The sequence below is a fragment of the Solanum lycopersicum genome, chromosome 2 (genome assembly GCF_036512215.1).
Source record: "Solanum lycopersicum chromosome 2, SLM_r2.1".
NCBI classification, from domain to species: Eukaryota; Viridiplantae; Streptophyta; class Magnoliopsida; order Solanales; family Solanaceae; genus Solanum; species Solanum lycopersicum.
The window spans coordinates 66,019,221-66,041,486 of NC_090801.1; the positions used below are offsets into that span (position 1 = coordinate 66,019,221).

Sequence of the window (22,266 nt, forward strand, 5' to 3'; positions counted from 1 at the left end):
AGGAGAGGTGTACGTGATGTTAGGAGGCCTAGGCCTCAAGATCAGGCAGGTCCCAGCCATGGAGGCCATAGAAACAATTTTAGCGTCCGCGAGCAGCCCAAATTCAAGAAGGGGCAACAGAGTGCTGGAAATTCTGACCCTCAGAGAAATACAACGCCTAGAGGAGGCAGACCCGAACCCAAGAGGGGCAATGGAGGTGAGATGCAGCGTCCAAGGAAGACTTGTACTAAGTGTGGCCGAATGCACCTTGGAGAATGTAGACAGGGCACTAATGCCTGTTTCGGTTGTGGTAAGAGTGGACACATGGTCATAGACTGTCCCCAGAACAGAGGTCAGGCTGGGGGTAATGCTCAGCCTAGGCCTACCCCACATAATGCAGCAGCAGCCGAACCTCCGAAGAGGAACAGATTTTATGCCTTGAAAGGTAGGGAGGAGCAGGAGAAGTCCGCTGATGTGGTCACAGGTATGCTGCAAGTATTCTCAACTTCTGTTTATGCTTTACTTGATCCAGGGTCTACGCTTTCCTTTGTAACTCCTCTGCTTGCCCTTACCTTTGAAATACTACCTGAAGTTCTGCATGATCCTATAGTAGTTAGTACGCCTTTAGGAGAAAATGTGAGAACCGAAAGTTTATACAAGAATTGCCCAATAGTTGTGAGTGGCAAGGCTATGTGTGCAAACTTGATTGAGTTACCCATGCATGATTTTGATATTATTCTTGGCATGGACTGGCTTCACGGCCATTATGCTTGCTTGGACTGTCGTAGTAGAGTGGTGAGGTTTCGTTTCCCTAATGAGGAAGAGTTAGTCTGGGAGGGGTACAATCCGATTCGTCCTAACCCCTTGATTTCAAATCTTAAGGCCAATAAAATGATGGCCAAAGGGTTATTATGTCATCTAGTGAGTGTTAATGATTTAGATCATGACGTTCCTTCCATAGACTCGGTGCCTGTAGTAAATGAATTCCTAGATGTGTTTCCTGAAGATTTGCCCGGAGTCCCTCCCCTTCGAGAGATTGACTTTGGTATCGACTTAGAACCTGATACTAAACCAATCTCAATTCCTCCTTATAGAATGGCTCCAGCAGAACTCAAGGAGTTGAAGCTGCAGTTAAAAGATCTCACGGATAAGGGTTTCATTCAGCCGAGCATATCCCCTTGGGGCGCTCCAGTGTTGTTTGTAAAGAAAAAGGATGGGACCCTTAGAATGTGTATCGATTATCGGCAGCTCCACAAAGTCACTATAAAGAATAAGTACCCACTTCCCAGAATTGATGATTTGTGCGATCAGCTCCAAGGGTCTAGTTTCTTCTCTAAGATTGATCTTCGTTCAGGGTATCATCAGCTTAGAGTTAGGGATAGGGATGTCCCAAAAACAGCTTTTCGTACCCGTTATGGTCATTATGAGTTCTTGGTTATGTCATTCGGCCTCACGAATGCACCTGCTGCATTTATGGACCTCATGAACAGAGTTTTCCGTGAATACCTTGACTCTTTCGTCATAGTATTCATTGACGACATTCTCATCTACTCTAAGACCAAGGAAGAGCATGAACAGCATTTGAGACTAACCTTGCAGGTACTTAGACAGCATCAGCTGTATGCCAAATTCAGCAAGTGTGAATTCTGGCTGAGATCAGTGACCTTCTTGGGCCATGTTGTGTCCGATCAAGGTGTAGAAGTGGACCCCAGAAAGACTGAAGCAGTTAAGAAATGGCCAAAGCCTCTTACACCCACCGATATCCGTAGCTTTCTGGGATTGGCTGGTTACTACCGCAGGTTCGTGGAGGGATTTTCTTCCATTGCTGCCCCACTTACAACCTTGACAAAGAAGAAATCCAAGTTTGAATGGACGGACACTTGTGAGAAGAGTTTCCAGGAGCTCAAGGACAGACTCACTTCAGCCCCGGTGCTTACTCTGCCTAAGAGTGGCGAGAATTACACTGTCTATTGCGATGCATCTAGGGTCGGTTTGGGATGTGTTCTTATGCAGGCTGGTAAGGTGATAGCTTATGCTTCCAGACAGCTCAAGGTTCATGAAAAGAATTATCCCACTCATGACTTGGAGTTGGCAGCTGTGGTGTTTGCGTTGAAGTTATGGAGGCATTATCTATATGGAGTACACGTGGATGTGTTCACGGATCATAAGAGTCTCCAGTACGTGTTCACGCAGAGGGAGCTGAATCTACGGCAACGCAGATGGTTGGAGCTGTTGAAGGATTATGACATGAATGTGCACTATCATCCAGGTAAGGCTAATGTTGTGGCTGATGCTTTGAGCAGGATGAGCATGGGGAGTACAGCCCACGTTGAGGATGAGAAGAAGGAGCTAGTGAAAGAGGTACACAGACTGGCCAGGCTGGGTGTACGGTTGGTTGACTCTACTAGTGGAGGTGTATCAGTTCACCCTAGTTCTGAATCATCCCTGATAGTGGAAGTCAAGAAGGGTCAGCATCTCGATCCTGTGTTGATGGAGATGAAGGACTCAGTGTTGTTAAAAATGAATGAGTCTTTTGCTTTGGGAGATGATGGCATACTTAGATACCAGAACCGGTTGTGCGTACCAGATGTAGATGATTTACGGACCAAGATTGTTACAGAGGCCCATGGTTCCAGATATTCCATACATCCAGGTTCCACAAAAATGTATCATGATCTTAAGCAGATTTATTGGTGGGACGGCATGAAGAAGGATATTGCAGACTATGTGGCTAAGTGTCCTAATTGTCAGCAGGTTAAGGCAGAGCATCTTAAGCCTGGTGGTCTGACTCAGATTATTGAGGTTCCGACTTGGAAATGGGAGGCCATTAATATGGACTTCGTTGTTGGTCTTCCGAGGACTAGGAGGCAGCATGATTCTATATGGGTTATTGTGGACAGACTGACTAAGTCTGCCCACTTTATCCCTGTGAAGTCCACTTACAGGGCCGAGGATTACGCGAGACTCTACATTGATGAGATTGTGAGATGGCATGGGATTCCTTTGTCTATTATTTCAGATAGAGGAGCTCAGTTTACTTCGCATTTTTGGAGATCTTTACAGAAAAGCTTAGGCACGCAGGTGAAACTTAGCACTGCCTTTCATCCTCAGACAGATGGGCAGGCAGAGCGCACTATTCAGACATTGGAGGACATGTTGAGAGCGTGTGTGATTGACTTTAGAGGTAATTGGGATGACCATCTACCTTTGATAGAGTTCTCGTATAATAATAGCTACCACTCCAGCATTGGGATGGCACCATTTGAGGCATTATATGGTAGGAGGTGTAGATCTCCAGTTGGGTGGTTCGAGGTTGGAGAGTCATCTATTTTGGGTCCAGAGATCATTCATGAGGCCTTGGAGAAAGTTAGAATGATTAGAGACAGGTTGGCTACCGCTTACAGCCGACAAAAGTCATATGCAGACAACAGAAAGCGACCCTTAGAATTTAACGTTGGTGACCAGGTTTACTTGAAGATATCGCCTATGAAAGGGGTGATGCGATTTGGTAGAAAAGGGAAGCTTAGTCCGAGGTATGTGGGGCCATATGAGATCCTACAGCGCGTGGGTGAGGTGGCCTATGAGTTAGCATTGCCTGCGGAGCTAGCTTCTGTTCATCCAGTCTTTCATGTCTCGATGTTGAAGAAGTGCCTAGGTGATCCAGCATCAATCCTACCTGTAGAAGGTTTGGGGGTTGGTGAAAACTTGTCCTATTAGGAAGTACCTGTTGAGATCTTAGACAGACAGGTCAAGCGGCTGAGGAACAAGGAGATTGCCACAGTGAAGGTATTGTGGAGAAACCATCTTGTTGAGGGTGCTACGTGGGAGGCTGAGGCCGACATGAGATCCCGATATCCACATCTTTTCAACTCTTGAGGTTAGGCTTCCTACTCGTAAGGCTATAGTTCCTTATCTCTTCATATTTGTTGCTATTGGCTGATTGTACATAGCAATTAAGTTATGATCTCATTGGCATTATGGGGTGAAATGGTAGTGTCATTCGGGGACGAATGTTCCTAAGGGGGGGATAATGTAACGATTCAAAAAAGAAAGAGAATTATGTAAATAAGAATAAATAGGTATTTAAGTGCATAATTGTCCTTTCACGTTTTAAATGAATAAATAAATAAATAAATAAATAAAACAGATTTGTATTTATTTATTTTAATGTTATTTGACTAATTCTTGAATTAGTCTCCTAATCCAATTAGCCCTCTCTCTCTCACGCTTCTTAACTCCCTCTCTCACGTTCTCCATCTTCCTTACATTATTTCTGCCAGAATATCAACAATTTTCATGCTTGAAGAACTCACAAAAAAAAAATTTTAAGCAAAAGAAAAAGTAATCAAAACGTCAAGGCTAAGAGAGGTTTGTTGAGTGAGGTGTACGTTGAAGTGAATTGGGAGTGGTTTGGAGGAGTTTTCCGGGCAGCAACATTTAAAGTTTGAATATCGATTAAGGTATGGGTTTCCTTCTCTCTTGGATCCTTTCCCAAGAGGTTCCTTACGATTCAAACTATTCATCTCGAAACTAAGGTTGTTTCCCCGTTGCATGTCCCTGTCACTAGCTCCCTATGATCTTAGGTTGGGTATTCTTGTTGATAGAATTTTAGGGATACTTGTTTGTGGTGATAATCTCGTTTCGAATATGTGTTCATGATGATGTGATTATATTTTATGTTTTTCGAAAAATATGAATGTAAATATGTATGTATTTGTGCAAGATTTTGATCATGACTTTGAGTTTTTCTTTAGCATGTTAATAGATTTGAGATTACTCGTGTTTTATGTGCAATTAGAGGCTCTTAAAATCGTAATATTCGTAATATTCACATGGTTGAAAGGCTATAAATTCTAGTCACAATAAATGATCAAATCATCCCCCTAAATTTGTCTTAAGAACATTAATGAATGTATAAGAAAAAAATGCTAAATTAACCCGTAAAAAGGATGTGAAAAATTATGGAGTAGTGCCCCAGAATCTGGAAATAAGTTTTAGACACATTCTGGAAAATTTGAGCAAAAAACGAATTAAAAAAAAATAGGTGAGGTCTTCAGGGATCGAACCCGAGACCTCACCAACACATGCCTTGATAAAATAATTAAAAAGGAATGTTGAAGACGGGGCTCGAAATGGGGGCTGGGACTGGCGAAATTCGCATGGAAAAAGAATGGAGCAGGGGAGATTCGAAATCGGGTACTGGGAGAGGAAGAAAAGAAAAAAAAAAGAGATGTTGGGGGCGGGAATCGAACCCCCGACCCCCAGTTCGCGAAAAAAGGGAAAAGAAATGGGACTGAAGGGAATCGAACACGCGACCTGGGGAAAGAGGGGAAGGGAATTAATTCAGTAAATTAAATGGGAGGCGTGGGATTCGAACCCACGACCTCCAAGTGCGCGCGAGAGAGGGAAAAATGGGAAGAAATAAAACGTGAGGCGTGGGAATCGAACCCACGACCTCAAGGACTGTAGCAGTGTATAAAAAAAAATATATATATACATGAGGGACTGTGGGGGTTCGAACCCACCACCTCACAGTCTCCTCTTCAGCGAAAATGAGAGGAAAAATAAGGGGGCTGTGGGGGTTCGAACCCACAACCTCCCTATTCAAGTGAATTTAATTAAAAATAATAATAATAGTAAATTAAAATTCTAATTAAAGTTGGAAAATTAATTCTTTTATGTAAACATTGAGATTTAATTTAGAATTTTAATTAAAAATAGAATATTAATTCTTTTATGTAAATATTGAAATTTAAATTGGAATTCTAATTAAATTAGAAAATTATTCTTTCATGTAAATGATTGAAATCTAATTTAGAATTCTAATTAAAATAGAAAATTTATTATTTCACGAAAATGTTGAGACTTAACTTAGAGTTCTAAATTTATGAATATTAGAACAAAAAATCAATGAAAAATATAAATGATATCCAAATAATTCAAAATTTGGGTTCTCGTGTCCAAACCTCCGTATTGATACATAAGTCATACGTGAGTGAAATATTCAAGAATAATGTCATCTACTTAGATAAAAATCAAAGATCCTGGCATATATACAAGATACATAAGTCTTGTAATACATAATCTTAGAAAAACAAGAATTCACTTAACGAACTATAAATGAAGCCTCATGGCTTGTATGTATAGATGTACAAGTTTAACATACGTTCAAGAATAAGTGAACCTAAGATATACGTAATGAAATAAAGAATGTGGTGACAATCATGATGTGAGGTTAATGCATATGATGAGAGCAACCTTAAATGAGCTTAAGAAAATGTTACCGATACATACTCACCAATGAGAGTGTAAGATAATGAAGAGACCAGTCTCTATGAATACTCTAATAAAAATATTGAGTTTAAAACACTTAATACTAATGATGAGATGCGAAATCATCTATTGAGCTATGATGTCTTCATACTAGAAGCAAACTTCTATGATGTATGAGTTGCATGTAATGGAACTTTATACCGAGCACCGATAGACTAGCTATGAGTGGTGATGCCTTCTTTCGGGAAGGGCGGAGGTTCACGTAATTCTCATGAGATGAGACTGTCCGGCTTGCCGGGTATGGGTCTCCACACATCTCCTAGTCTTTGAACCTATATTGCCACTATAGGGATCTGGCGGGGTTAAATTCCCATATACGCTAGCATGTTATTTGAATCGCTTTGGCCGGTGATTCCACCTCTTTTCGGTGTGGGGAAGACACTGGATTTCATGATGCTCACATGATCTATGTCGGTTAAAGTTGAAGTTCCCAATGAATGAATGAGGCCAGCCTCAAATGAATCATATAAAGAAATGAATGATACCGAAGGTGTTAGGATAGGATAATCAAGAGGTGAGCTAGATTCAGGTAATGACATTAGGTCATTCCTGATCATTGCACAGCAAACCCGATGAAAGTCTTAAACTACATCCTAGGTATAGCTGGTGTTCGCACTGGCCTATGAATGAATTGAAATGAAATACGAATGAATGAGTGAAGCAGACTCTGTGTTTGCTAAAGAAGGCTCCCTAGTTGAGGTCCCATATGTTGAGCCCTCATTTTGGAAAGTCTTAAAGTTAAGTCTATGATAATAAGGTCTCATGGTATACGAATGAATAATATGAGAGAAAGTATGTGTTATATGTTATGTGCTATATGAATATGTTATGTTTTGTGTGCCATACGATAATTATAATGATGCATGTCACTCTCATGGCATAACTTTCCCAATCTCAATTTGGCAAGTCCACTGACTTGACTTCCAAAAATCATGTTGTTAGGAAAGAGCTATTCTTTCTCATGTATGTCCCTGGTGTGTACTTGCATATACCCATACTTAGTACAAGTGTGTACTAATTCCATACGAACATCTACTTTTAGGTGCAGGCACAGGTGGACGCTAGAGCTACAGGTTCGTCGTTGCAGCTATCCGGACGTCAGTATTCATCCGGAGTTTGGTAGGTCCTCATGCTTTCGAGGATGCTACTGTTTTACATTCTAGCGTAGTTTTAGAGTTGAGCTAGTGGAGCATGTTCCACTAGCGTTTCTTTCCTGTTTTGGTTCAAACTTTGTATTGGTGCTATTGTGGCCGACATACAATTAATACTTAATGAATTATTACTTTCAGTTGCTTCTCTCTTAAATGTTAGATGGTTGATGATGAACGATTACGAAAAGTTAAGAATGTTCAGCAATTATGATTAAAGAATCAAAAATTTCAAATTTTCCGCTAAAATTAATCTATGTAAAGTAAGAATGACGTAAGCAGGCTTGTCTGCGACCTCTGAGAGGTCAACGACGCCGGTCTCGTCTGGGGTCTAGATTCCGGTCGTGACAGAAAATTTGAAGTTTGAAATATTTTTTAAAAAACAAACTTAAAATTATTTTTTTGGGGGGTGGAGGGCTGCTAAGGAGTATTTTTGCTTAATGCACTTTAATCAATGTCGATACTAATACATAATTTACTTTTGTCACTATTATTTATCATTAAATATAAAATTAAATAAGTAAAAAAAATATAACTATAGTCAATAAAAAAAAATATAAATTTTCGGGCAACTTTCACATATAGCAAACAAAAAATTCATATTTGTATGCTATAACAAAGTTTGCATAATTGCGCTCCATAGCAAACATAAAACTGTATAATTCGCTATACATATACAATTGTATAATTCACAATTGTATAATTCGTTGGTCTTTTTTCTCTGCAATATTTGAAGTAAAATGTTTGTAAATTGTATAATTAAGTGTATAACACGAAGATATACATTTTTGCATGTGTATATACAATTTTCTCTCGCTTTATACATAACAGAAACAGAAGTATACATTTCTGTGCATAAAGTGAGAGAGGCGAGCGAGAATGGAGAGTGGCGAGCGAGATTTTTGGGAGAGAGACACTGACAAATTTTAGCTAATATTTGCTATGGAGCACAATTAAATCAAACCCTGACTATTTCATTTAATTTAGGTTATTAGTTTGCTATTATATACATTTTAATTCATATTTTCAATATAGAAAAAACAATTAATTTTATAGAAGAACATAATAAGAAAGACAAGTTACAATATATTTGATAATATCATCAATTTTGAGTGAATAAAAATCAAAAACTTAACTCGTTTGACTAATTCATACTTTTTCCATATCACCTATATGACCATATTCTTATGAATAAAATATGAATATCAATTCATACTCTATCCAAATAAAAAAATCACTTACCCAACCTATTAAATATGTATGAATTACTAAAATATAAACTTATTTTACCATACTAGACACGATGAATGTGGATTGCGATGATTTATTATGATCTTATTAAAAGGTATGAAAGTTGTTTGAGCCTTACATTGATTAAATGGAATAATTTGAAACCCACATGACCTTGATCTCTCTCATCTAAATAACTACTTTTGAATATAATTATCCTAAATTGCATCGTATCATTCTGATTTTTTATTATTTGTTTATTTTTTAATTAAAATATATTAAAAATAATAATTAATATAATAAATTTATTATTTTATTATTATTAATTATGAAGTAAATTAATTAAAAAATTAGATTATTCAAAAAAAGTTTTTTTTAAAAAATAATTAATTAAAAAAGACAATTAAAATATATTTTTCTTAATTTATCAAAATAAATCAATAAAAAGAATTAAAAAAATATATCCTACTTATTCATTTACTCGTTTATTTTAACCCATCTAAATTAAGCACTAACTTCACTTTTTTTTTTTTTGTAAGAAGGAAGGGAAAAAGAAAGGAGTATATGAGTCTTGGAAAGTCAGGTGAGCAGAAAATTGAGCCTAAATAGGCAGGCACAGCCTGGCCAGATCAACGAAGCTTCTCTATAACATAGAATTTCTTGAGATCTAACGATAATCAAAGTCAACAATGGGGCTATTCAGCTATACTGTCGCCGGCGGCGGATTTATACTAATCGGCGCTTGGGAATCTCTGGTCTCTTCTTCTGGTGCCCTGAAAAATTCATCACCGTCGTCCACTACCCAATCGCCGCCACAAAATCCATCGACAGATAAGCATGAGCAAGATTCTGTTTTTTCTTCATCGGTCACCTTTGTATTAATCTTAATCCTTTCGTTCCTTTTCGTTCTCGATTCCTTGTTATCCTTTTTCGACGCACTCAACTCCAAAGACAACATTGGTTCCGTCCTTCAATTGCAGGTTATCGCGATTTCTCTTCTTTTCTTTCTCTATTCGGTATTAGGTCTCATGACCCGCTTGAAAAGTTCTTTTCATTTACCTTCACCGATCCTCAATTTGCTTTGCCTCTTCGCTTTTGCTGAGGAATTTTTGTTGTTTTATCTTCAAAGGAAAGACCCAAGTGGAGTTGAAAATCGTTACTATAATCTCTTGCTTGTGCCTATTGCTATTTGTGCATTTTGTTCATTTCTAGAATTGAAAAATCCCAAATCAAATTACACTAGATTAGGACGTGGGATTGGGTTAATCTTGCAAGGGACGTGGACTCTTCAAATGGGGTTTGCTTTTTTCTCCGATTTGATTGCACAGGGATGCTATTTACATCAAAGGAGTAGAGGTAATTACACGGTTAAGTGTAAAGGTCATCCTCAGTACCATCGAGGTGGAGCTATTGCTACCCTTCAGTTCAATTGCCACCTTGCTCTTCTTGTGACTGTGATTACTTTTGTATACTCAATTGTGTGTAAAAAACATGGCATTGGCCGTGAACATATGCGGTATAGACCTATTGGAGCTGAGATGCAACACTTGGAAATCGATAGTCAAGCTCATTTTACATTGGAGTCTGATGAAGAGGATGACAATGAGAATGGGATAAAAGAAGAGATGAATGTTGAAATGCAAAAGGCTATTGTACCTGTTCCTGAATCAGAAACTAATGGCTATCATACCCATCCTTGAGGAAACCCATGGTTCATTTTTTATGTTACTGGGTATAAAGATATATTCTTTGCAGAGGGGTTATGGTTTAGAGGTTGGGGTTCCCTTTGTATAAAGAATTTACATATAGAAAAGAGAAAGTTTCAGTCTTTTTGTATTTGATGATTCTAGTTCAAATTGTAATGTTGTCTTAGAAATTTTCTTTGAAGTGATTTAAGTATATTTTCCTTTATTGTGTGTCTATGGAAGACTTACTCTTTGATAGTAATGACGACTAACTTTCTTAACAAAAGGAGCTTTACTATATTTGCATTTCACATCTCATTCTCAATATTTGGAATTTTACATTATAAATGAATTTTCTTTTTAGATTTTAGAATTCAGGTTGGTGAGTATCAACTTTATCTAGACTCTGAGTCTCTGAATATTGCACTCCCATGACCGGCAAATGAAGGAACTCGCCATTTTTCACAAATCTGCTTACAAGATTAGCAGTTTGCTCTTTCCCGTCGATTCCCAGATCGACCCGATCCCAACAACATGACCCACCAGGTTCGATCTCTCCATCTTTGTCATCCGTCGCTATGGTTTTGGTGTTGATATTTGTGTGCGGGTTTTCTATACTCTTATCATATTTATTTTGCTATAATTGGTTGCTAGTTTGCAGTATAGCTTGTCATATTTCATTCTTGCTAATTGCTTTCTGGATTGCTTGCTGATTCTATGTTATTATTTATTAATTGCTGGATTGTATTAGTTCTTGGGCTGCGTCACTGTCTAATTTGTTGCTTGACTACCTACTTGTATTGTCTTGTTGATTGTGCCGGTAGTTCCTCGTTGGTATATTACTTCCTTGATTTGTTTCTTCTGCTTTAGTGTCTTTGGTTCGTGATGATAGACTAGGGTCATATTCTCAGGGAGGGGCGCTGGTAAGGGGCGGCCATTGGGTTCAGAGTGCATGTATGCTGAGATTAGGGCTGCAGAACATTGGGTCGCTGATGGGGAAATCCATAGAGTTAGTAAAGATCCTTAGGAAGAGGAAGATTATATAGCTTGTGTCCCAGGAAACCAAGTGGGTAGGGGGTAGGAATGAAAGGTAGAGGCAAAAAAGTTGGCTTATGTGAAGTTGGTGGAGAGCAAGGACGAGGAGGTGACTACAGAGATGCTTATAAAGCAACACGGAATGGGCCAAAGTTGGCGGTCACGACAGCAAAACCGACAGCTTTTTAACGCTTACATGAGGATCCAGAGGACAAAGGAAGAAAGTATCCTTGCTGATAAAATGAGAGGGAAGTACTGTGAGGAAACTTAGTTGGACATGTTTAGGGGTGACAATTGAGCGGGTTGGGTTAAATTTGGGTGGGCCAAAGTGGGTCAAGACTCGACCGAATCCAAATTTGTTCGGGCCAAAATGGATTGGATCAAAATGGGCTAGGCAACGCGTCATAACCCAACCTGCCCAATTTTTTCTAAGTTTTAATAGCTTTATTTGTTATTTTATAAGCTTTCAGTACCTAATAAAAGGGTAAGACTTACCTGCAACTGGTGTTTTATTTAACCTTAATGAAAATCGAATTAGTTTGCGGGTAAGTTTTTCCCAGATAAAATTATTTTTTTCTTTATTATAATAAGATATAAAATCAAAAAAAAGTTTGTTAATAATATTTTGAAAATTTTTTCAAAAATCAATTTGGGTTGCATGTCAATCCAATTTTTAATGAGTTGAAATGGATTGGGTTGAAGTTGATTTTGCTAACAAATGGGCAGGTCTAACCAACCCAAACCTAAATGGGTTGGGCTTGATTTTGCCAACCCCCACAAATCAATGAAATTATGTAACTCAACAACGTGCATATACTTAGGGGGCTTGGGTCATGAAAAGTTTTGGGCGCACCCTGGAAAACCTAATTCTAACGTCAAATTATTCAATTTTTCCGTATTTTATTTAAGAGAAGGAAAAGTAGATTCCCAATTACAATAACTCTCTCCACTGTTTGTCAGCGATCAGGTTTTTTCTTGCCTTGTATTCTTTGTATTATCTAGCTTTTTCAGGCCAAATTTAGTCTTCCCCAACCATAATTCCGATAACAAGTAAGGTGCCTCAATTAAAAAATAATAATAACTTACTAGTATGGTAATTGCTTTTGGAAATTTGGACCATCCCTTTGTTTGTTATTAGAACTTGATTACCAACTTAGATTTGTCTTTTTTGACAATTACGTGTGTGTTTGTTTCTTTCTTACTTTAGGTTTTAATAACACCCATAACTTTACTTTGAGTTTTGCATTCATTGACTTTCTTGTCATCTTCTAGGAATGGAAACTCCCAAGAAGAAATAATTATGGATATGTTAATTAGACTGCCTGTGAAGTCTCTTTTTAGATTCAAGTGTGTTTCAAACTCTTGGAGGGCTTTAATCTGTGAACCTAGCTTTAAGAAACAGCATCATCTCAATCATGCCAAAAATGACAAATTGCTTCTTCTACGGATTGTCAAGGATAGTAATACTGTCTTCTATGGTTCATCTTTATTGACGACAACACCACCACAACATCTAAACATTAGGGATGTACAAGAATCGCTGTGTGTTCCGCAATGTGTGCCATGGTATTACCATATATATGGTAGCTGCAATGGCTTGTTTTTAATTGGGGCTGAGCAGAAATGTTTTCTGTGGAATCCTTCTACAAGAGAATCAATATTACTACCATCACATTGGGACAAGTTTTTTCATGGTTACATCCATGGATTGGCATATGACCCAACTAGTGATGACTATAAGTTCGTTAACATCCCTGAAGATAAAAGGGCACCCACTGAAATTCTCTCCTTAAAAACTGGTTCCTGGAGAAAAATTTATGGAGGTTACTGTTCTCTCCCATCCGCTAATATGGAATATTTTACATTACTACGAGGAGCATTTCATTGGCTTACTTGTTCCGTAGATGGTATGTTTTCTCTGATTTCATTTAATATTTCAAATGAGGTGTTTGGAGGATTACCATTGTCGAAGGAAATGCCCATGGTGTGTGACATTATCGAGGAAGGCGTAAAAGTGTTAGGTGGAAATGCTTAGTGTAAATTTTCTTTATGAAAAGGAGGATACTAGTATTTTTGATTTGTGGGTAATGAAAGAGTATGGTATGGAAGAATCTTGGACTAAATTATTTACGATGACAGATAGCAGGGATGCTTATGAGATGTTACCAGTTGTTCCGAAATATATATTTGCTGATGGTGAAGTGTTGTTCAGGTCCGATACAAGAATTGTGCTTGGCACACTCAAAGAATCAGACAAAAGAAGCAATCTAGTGTGGCCTCTGACTACTGATGAAGATACAGATACCACTTGGGATGGATTTGTTTACACAGAGACTTTGATCTCTCCAAAAGATTGTGTTATTGCTTTGCACTAGTATTTATTTTATATTATTCATTAACTTTTTATTATTGGTATGACTTAGAAACAAAATGTGTTTAAATCTGTCCATACAGTCATTTTGTACAGCATTCATTATATTTTGCGCATAGATTCTCTCTCTATATTTTTATTTTGCTTAGAATATTACGTTAGAGTTGACATATCTTTCTATATATAAAGAAAAAATGGTATGAAATAGCAAATTATTTAAATTCAAATTGAACGTTATAGCCATAGTATATATTATTTGTAATTCGTAGCAAATATTTCATTTTTTTGTCATCTGATTCAGTATACAATTATCTATAATTCAACTTATTTCTAGTCATTAATTTAAAAATCAAAGGAATATTTATCCCATCCAAAATGTGAAGAGTGTATTATCACATCCAAAATATTAAGTGGACTTTTCTAATTTCAAATTTTGTTAAGAGTAATTTTAAAGAGAAAAACACCAAGTTTAATAACCTTATTGATACAGATCAAAATTAAATGGCTTTAGTGGATAATTTTTTCGATATTTACTCATTAAAAGAGGATGTGATGTACTAGATATATCTTCCTTTATATACAAGTGCAGAACCTTCACTTTCTACTTAGAAAAATGAATGTGCAAAACACAACATTCCACAATAACAAATTATCAGTCACTACCAACACTCTAATTAACTGTCCTGCTTCTATAAAATCGACAGAAAACCATAAACATCATAAAACTGGCTGCACTTGACAATGCCAGAAACCAGTAATAGTTGTCTAAACGGGCTCTGCTCATGTCATCGGCGAACCAGTTCTGCTTTTCTCCTATTGAACTTGTCAAATGTTCAATCACTGTTATAAGGAATGAGCTGAAGAAACTACCACAACCAAATACACTAGTATAAAGAGCTATGCCTAAAGTTCTCATATTTATCGGAACTTCAGAGTAAAAGAACTCTTGCATACCAACAACTGTGAATATATCTGAAATTCCCAATAAGATGTACTGAGGCAGCAACCAAAATATGCTCATTGGCAAAGCTTCGAATTCTGAAGTTAAAGTACCTACATTTCTGGCAATATCCAGTCTTTTTCTTTCGGTAACAGCAGCAATTATCATTGCTATCACTGAAAGAAACATCCCTATTCCCATTCTCTGCATCACAGTGATGCCTTTCTCATTACGTGTCAAAACACGAATGAAGGGGATAAAGCACGTGTCGTAAAGAGGCATAAGCAGGATTATAGATATTGTGATTGAACTCTGAAGTGCAGCTGGTGGAATTCGGAAGCTGCTTCCGATGTTTCTCCTCATTGTCATACCTTGTTTAGTGAAAAATGTTGCAGGTTGTTGAAAAATCACTGCAAACATCAGAAGCATAGTCCATACTGGCAGTAGAGGTAGTACTACTTTTAGAATTTCTACTATCCCATTCTCCGGCTTTTTATCCGTACCCTCCGTGCTGCCTGAATCTTGTTGGCAGAGTGGTGCATTTTCAAGTCTAAGAAAATGCAAGGCAAAGCCATAATGAGCATTGGTTGGCAATATGTTGTAGCAGGTTAGTAATCATTTTTAGTTTTTTTACTATTGTATGAAACCATTTTATATTGTCAGTACGTAGAATTTAAACTCGTTTACAAAAGCTTTAAAGAAACACTTACTCGATCTCAACAACTTTTGACTTGTTGGTATCTGGTACCGCAATCTCACCACAGGTCAATCTTGAGGTAGCCGCTCTAATAGCTTTAACTATATGACCTCCCAAGGACTTGATATGAATAATTTCACCATCCGTGTTATGTGTATAAAACCTGTTGCCAAATCTGAAGACTACAATCGACACTATCATGGCAATCGAGGGAATGGCGAAACCTAATCCCCATCCTAACGTGTCCTGTATGTACGACATAATGGACACTCCAAGTAGACTGCCACAACATATGCCAAAATACCACCAGTGGAAAAATGTGCTCTTTTTCTTGGAGCTTTGGTCATTCTTTGTACAGGGCAATTCTTCTTCGTCATCCAATTGGTCCGCTGCAAAAGCTTGTAAGGACGGGTTGTAACCCGCTTGGCCTAGTGAAATTAAATGCAGAGACCATGATAACGATGAAGAGAAGCCCGATTTGTCCAAGGATGTCCATGGCCATTGTAATGCCAATGATGTCAAAGCTAAAAGACCCTGATTATTTGATTGTCAAAAAGAGTCGGTCATTCAGTATATTTTATATTTCCCTTTTTCATTGAGGCGATAATATTAATCTTTAAGTTCATAAATCATACTACCTTCATTTCTAAAAGAATGATCTTTCTTTCCTTTTTAGTCTGTTTAAAAAACGACGGACCCTTTTCCTTCTTTTTTTTTGACAACTAGTTTCAACTTTTAGGACCATACGATTAAAGAGCATTTTGAAAAACTCTATATTAAAAACCATTGACAAGTTTTCTCTATTTTATCAAATTCTATATTAAGTCGAACTATATGTAATTCTTTTTGAAAGGAAGGAGTATTAAAAATTCGATTGAAACTTCTTTATTACTACTACTATCTGTAGATGTTATATGTATTTTCTTAGACAGATTAAACTCCTCTTCCAAGAGGAACAACTGTTTATAAGTTACATAACAGTAGCAAATCTTTTACAAGCACTAAGGCAGACATATAAATGGGCGACAAAAGAAGTGACACCTGAATCAGCAGTAACGTAAGTAAAATGAGTTGACAATGAAACAAAACTGTTATACATACTTTAAAACAGAATTTGTTAAAAATGTATTAATAACGTGCAAGATTTAGGTTATAATGCAATGTTTCTTTTTTTTTAAAAAAAAAAGGAGGTGGGTGATGACTCAGGCTCCATTCCATGTCTACGGTCCACCGTGGCTGTTAACTAATGATTTCCGTGTAGATAATCCATCTACAAACATAGATTTTACCCCTTCCCCGATAGTGGCAAAAGTCATCTTTTTTTTAAGATTTTGATTACTAAAAAATTTAAATATACTTTGTCTTTTCAATTGATATAGGTACTTGTCCTCTACTAAAATGAAATAAAAGCATAGTTGTCAAAGCATCAAGGGGTTGTTCGGTTCGTGCTATACTAAAAAAATAAATTATTATCGCTAAATATCTCTTCTGTGACGGTGCAAACCGAGTTAACCAGGATAACAATACTAGCATTATCATCCAAATCCATTATAGGATAAAAAATATGAAGATTTTGATACAAAATGTATAAGATACTAACTAATTATACTCATAATCAAACACAAAATAAATGCTAAACTAATACTATTCTTGTAAGCACACTCAATCCTAGTACGGTGTTCAAAACTTTTCCTATTTGTGAGATGTTTGGAATATTTTTCAACGACATACGAAAGGAAAAACTAAAAAATTCTAATAACTAAATTTCGAAGAAAATGTAAAATGTGTCACATTTACCATTCAAACTTGTAGCCTAAGCACTATATTTGCAGCTAGACTTCACTAGAAGCTTATATAATGTTAAACTCAGATGGATTCAACAATTTGTATTCATCAATTAAAAAGTTTTGCCTAACACTAGATAATTTTCTAATAAAGGAGATTCAGTTGAAATTCTATGGTAAATGCTGAGTAAAACTGCGCACAATAAGACCTTATGATTTTTTAGAGACGAATTGAAAGGGAACTTACGGCAAAATATAGAGAAGAAGAAGCCAATACAGTGGTGTAGCGGTCCAAATAAGAATCAGCTAGTGGAGCAACCAGCAATGGCAACATAGAAGTAATACCACACCAATTGTTAACCATCTTTGCTGCAGCTGAATTGCTCATTTTGGCCACGTCTGTTAGATATGTCACTAAATTTGATGCCACCCCTTTGAATGAAAACCTCTCCATTCCCGCTATTACTGCCAAATTAAAACCACAAAATTTAAGTAACAATATATTCAGTATAATCCTACGTACCTGAAAAAATGAAATGAAAGTTACCTATGAGGAGAATACATGGTTTGTTGAGATTTCTTGGACTTTGTCCTCCAGCCATGAGAAATTATGTTGAAAAGGTGAAATAATCTTGGCTAGTTAATTATATGTTGTTGTTGTTGCTTTCATCTGGTTTTTACTATTTCAGTCACTACACAAACAAATTAAACAGTATTTATTTTGTGCCGTACTCGAACATCTTATATATATATATTTATATTGGCTAAGCTTGCTCCAACCCAACAAGGCAATTTAATTAACAATATTTTGCATATATATAGTGACTAAAAGGAAAAAAAGAAGTCAAGTCTATTTCAATAAGTAACATAACTTTTGTATTGAGACGTATAATGGAACACTAGACAATCACCAAAAGCACTCATCAACAGACCATTGATCCAACATACGAAAGAAGTGTTTCTAAATTATTTCTTACTTTAGTCTTCGCAGACAATTTTGTCGCAGCCGATAAACAGGTACTCATAATTAACTCGGTAATATTTTAGATACACGTAAACTAACTCTACATTAACTCAAAAATAGCTTATAAACAGATATTTATAAGCAGCTCTGTAATATTCTAGATACATACAAACTAAACTCAAATATTATCAACTTCAAGTCTTAGTAACTAGAAATTAGTCCGTACCTATATTATTGTTGAGATCTATATATTAGAAATATAAATATCAGTGGTTTAGCGCTAGAAAAATGCACAAACGCAGATAATATTGTTATGATTTTTAAAAGAAGCTCCTTTACACTTCGACAAAATAAATTTTAGCACCAATAAATATAGAGATTAATAAAGAGTTCTAAATTCTATATCGATATTAATTAAAAATCATTAGAATTAATATTGCTTAAAAATTTATTTTAAAAAAAATTATTTATCATTAAAAATATATATTTAGCGACAATTAACCTATTACCATTAATTAGTTACCGCTAATGATATTTTCTAATTAATATAGTATTATAGTAGGAATTTCTAGATAAAGGTTCAAGCCCTAAATCCAAAATCATTTTTTTAAAAAGAAGTAATTTGTTCCTAAATAAAACATTTCAATATAAGTTTACTAAAACGACTATCAAGTGGATGAAAAATTAAAAAAAAAAAAAGGAACAACTTTTCTAAAAGATCTAAAAATGGAACACTAGGACAATCACTAAAATATTTCTTTAGGGAAATAAAAGTTATTGATAATGAATTTGATTTAAGTTTAAAAGGAGATGCATTATTAATTATACAACATTCCACGTTTCCAGTTGGCTGTGTCGTCACGTCGATTAAATCTTTATATGTCTGACTACAAAAACGTATGCTACTTCATTCCTGATGTATTAATATTGCTTTATAATGCTTGTCATATGGCTGTTGCAACCACTTGGGTTACCTCAGAACCTGCCAGGTATATATTTTACTACTTCTCTCAATTGGATAAGCACACAAAATCATAACAGTTTCATTTACCAAAAAGAATTGGGAAAAACCCACTGAAATAATCAAATCATAATCATGTATAAACATCTAATAGATTATGGTTTAATCCTAATGACATTTCTTTATCGGTCCACCGGTTGGAAGGACACGGATTAAGATTTTAAAAAATATCGATTGAGATAAAATGTTAGTAGGTAATAGTTTGTCAATAGTACATTACTTCACAATTCAACTAGTACTCATACTAATATAATCGTAGTATATATTATAGTTTGTACAGTTTGATATTCTTTTTTAATTAAAATTTTGAAGTAAAACTTCGCGATTTTTCTCCATTTATTGACTAGTAAACAACTCGTTAGGTGTGTTGTACTGAATATGACTACGCTTGCACTTACAACAAACGCTGTACATGCACTATAGTAGAGAACTTTCAAAAATCTTTTCCTAAGTTTGAATTTTGATTATGTAATACTAACTTTCTTCAAGATTTGACATATAAAGCCTACTTTTTATTACTATTATTATTATTTTATGTTATTTGTCACTCATTTAAAGTATTTTCAATCTACAAATTTTACCTTTCTTACACTTTTATTTCCATTACAATAGAAGGGGTAAATATTAAGGGGTAGTTTGGTTGATGGATGAGATAATTTATCTCATACAACATTATCAAATACAAGATAAAACTATAATTTCGTAAAATATCTAGAGATTATAATTCATATCTCGTACTAAAAATGATTGGACAAAATAATTTAATAGGATGATCTAGAATAGGGTCCCAAATTATTATGGAGGCCGGTTAGTTTTCAGTCACTATGTCAACGTATGCTGGTAATATGCAGGAAAACGTACACACGATACCAAATATTTTTTTTACTAAATTACAAATAACTTATTATCTGATAATAAATCTAAACTTAAGATTAACTTATAAGCTAAGGTCAACTAATGAATTCTTTTAAAATCATTTACTATGTGCTCCTTTGTCCACATTTCCAATACTTAAAAGTTGAGAATTACTAATTAATATAATGACGAGTCCAATAATAATACTCCAAATTTTCAAACCACATCATCAACTAATCTAAATGATGCAAGATCCTCCTTTTGGGATCAAAAGAAGAGAGTAGTGTTGACATAAAGTGGTTACAATGACAATATAGAAACTAAAGGAAAAGGTTCTCATCTCCAAGACATACACAAACAGCAACAATTTACAAATTCTTTTAATTTGCATGATCATCAATCAAGACAATAGTGTTACTAAATAGCTCCCCAATTGGTAGTGAAGTGTTGGTGGGTGGTTTGGTGATATGGAATTCACTTCAATTCCCCTCTCCTTTTGACTCCACTACTTTATCCTAATTTGGCTCTTTGCTTAGTGCTTGGAGACTCCCTTAAGCTAATTAACTTTTGTTATTGAAATGGTCATTCAGACTAACTCAACCTAAAAAGTTATTCCTCACTTTTATGATTGGACTTGGACGTATGAAGGCCTAATATTGATAAAAACGAATTAAGATAAGTGTTATTCTAATATTATGTTAAAAAATAAATAAAATTTTACACTTAGCTTAAACTCAAAAATAACTTACAAATAGAAAACTGTTTAAACTGAATTAAAGAGACCGTACGTCCCTTAAACCACTGAGGTGGGACTCTTAGCAAACTTTTAAGACCAAACATTTAATCTTGCGAAGATTCTCTACTACCCAATCACTTGAAGCCTAACAACGTCTAGTCATCTGAATTTTCACGTCAAAGCCCATATATATATTATGCGCCATTTCCATAAAGCAACATCTTTATTGCAATAGATAATTTGATAAGAGTTACCAGCTTTTTATTATGTGTAAGTGCATCTCTCTATCTTGCATTAAACATTCAACACTTAAAAAGTTGTATCATAATAGAGGTGAGCATGGTCCAAAATTAGAGTAAAAAATGAAATACCAAATTGTACATCGTACTTTTCCTAAAAGAGATGTAGATATAAAGCAGAGGCACCAAAATAAGAATTTGAATCAGTGGGCAGTAGACCACCAATGGTTTTATTGACAATAATTATAAGTTCTTTTCTATTCTTCGGTCATTATATTATTTGTTGTTATAGTTCTCTTTTACGTTACTTTATTTTTCTTTCACTCGTCATTTGTAAATAATTTTTCCAATCTTCACGAGATAGGTGTGAGATTACTACACAGTACCCTTAAAATTCACTAGTGAAATTGGGCTTTTATTGTTGTTGTTATATTTAAACAGCCTATTAACTTTATCTCAAGCACGGCAGTGTTTTTGAAGAGTCCAAAAAACACGTTGAATAGTAATTACTTTAACAAGTTAAAAGGAATATATGTAACACATGACGTACCTGCTTTGAACTTTATTAATCACGAGAAGAAGGCGGGAACGCAATGCGCCAATTAGATGCTCGTCATCCGTAATGCTCCGATTAGATGATCGCCGTCGTCGGAAAATTACTTGATGATTATGAATCTATAATCAAAATGAGAAAGAAACAAAGAACAGAGATAGGCATTGGAATTGGGGACCAAGTTGAGAGTTTCAATCGTTACCATTTAGTTGTTTGTTTAATTGAACAGAGTATTGGGAGATCACATTCAGAGATAACTAGAACTGGCAAAGTTTGAGATTGAGAAGAAAAACAAACAAGAATAGGCATTGGAATTGGGGATCGACTTACGTAGAACATTTTGTTTGGCGATTTTTAAGGAGTTTCAATTTGGATCTATTCAAACTCTTATAATTACCAAAAATTGCAAACTGCTCACTCACTTTTGTACTAGTACATGTTAATACTTGTAAAAAAAACTTAATTGTGATTTAAGAACGAGTTTGACAGATTCAAAAGAGGAGCAAAACACGGCCATAATAAAGTGAGCCAAAAATAGTAGACGTAGATGAATCTATAATGTCCACATCAATTTAATTCCTTAAAAACAATTAATATCAGTAATTCAATACTCTTTACTTTAAAAATAACAGAGCGAACATGAATTAATATGTTTGGTTATATTTTTTTATTTGGGTCAAGAACCTGTTTTCATGT

The 22,266-nt window shown here is 35.6% G+C and overlaps 2 protein-coding genes and 1 pseudogene across 3 annotated transcripts; 2 read left to right on the plus strand and 1 right to left on the minus strand.

The window, feature by feature from the left end:
* The first annotated feature begins 9,188 nt into the window (after nt 1-9,188).
* LOC101267183 (uncharacterized) lies at nt 9,189-10,661 on the plus strand. The gene has a single exon (XM_004232217.5). The coding sequence runs from the start codon at nt 9,380-9,382 to the stop codon at nt 10,388-10,390; it is 1,011 nt and encodes a 336-aa protein (XP_004232265.1). The 5' UTR covers nt 9,189-9,379; the 3' UTR covers nt 10,391-10,661.
* A 1,435-nt stretch (nt 10,662-12,096) lies between these two features.
* LOC101266889 (F-box/kelch-repeat protein At3g23880-like) lies at nt 12,097-13,899 on the plus strand (annotated as a pseudogene).
* Nucleotides 13,900-14,287: 388 nt separating this feature from the next.
* LOC101266582 (protein NRT1/ PTR FAMILY 5.8) lies at nt 14,288-22,074 on the minus strand. 2 transcript variants are annotated; one of them, XM_010317970.4, is made up of 5 exons: nt 21,568-22,074; nt 17,750-17,894; nt 17,450-17,667; nt 15,432-15,952; nt 14,288-15,271 (listed from the first exon to the last, which is right to left on the minus strand). In XM_010317970.4, exons 2-5 carry the CDS (start codon nt 17,802-17,804, stop codon nt 14,452-14,454), a joined length of 1,614 nt encoding a protein of 537 aa, XP_010316272.1. In that variant the 5' UTR covers nt 17,805-17,894; nt 21,568-22,074; the 3' UTR covers nt 14,288-14,451. The 2 variants fall into 2 exon arrangements, with proteins under 2 accessions (XP_010316272.1, XP_010316273.1); XM_010317971.4 differs by lacking the exon at nt 21,568-22,074 and adding an exon at nt 18,180-18,388.
* Between the last annotated feature and the right edge of the window lie 192 nt (nt 22,075-22,266).

What these genes read in the sequence shown, in the direction of transcription:
- LOC101266582 (XM_010317970.4), bottom strand. Translation starts at nt 17,804, where the DNA reads ATGGCTGGAGGACAAAGTCCAAGAAATCTCAACAAACCATGTATTCTC. An exon ending in ACCATGTATTCTCCTCATAG is followed by an intron (nt 17,668 to 17,749) that starts GTAACTTTCATT and finishes TTAATTTGGCAG; the next exon opens with TAATAGCGGGAATGGAGAGG. An exon ending in TCAAAAGTTGTTGAGATCGA is followed by an intron (nt 15,272 to 15,431) that starts GTAAGTGTTTCT and finishes GCATTTTCTTAG; the next exon opens with ACTTGAAAATGCACCACTCT.
- LOC101267183 (XM_004232217.5), top strand. Translation starts at nt 9,380, where the DNA reads ATGGGGCTATTCAGCTATACTGTCGCCGGCGGCGGATTTATACTAATC.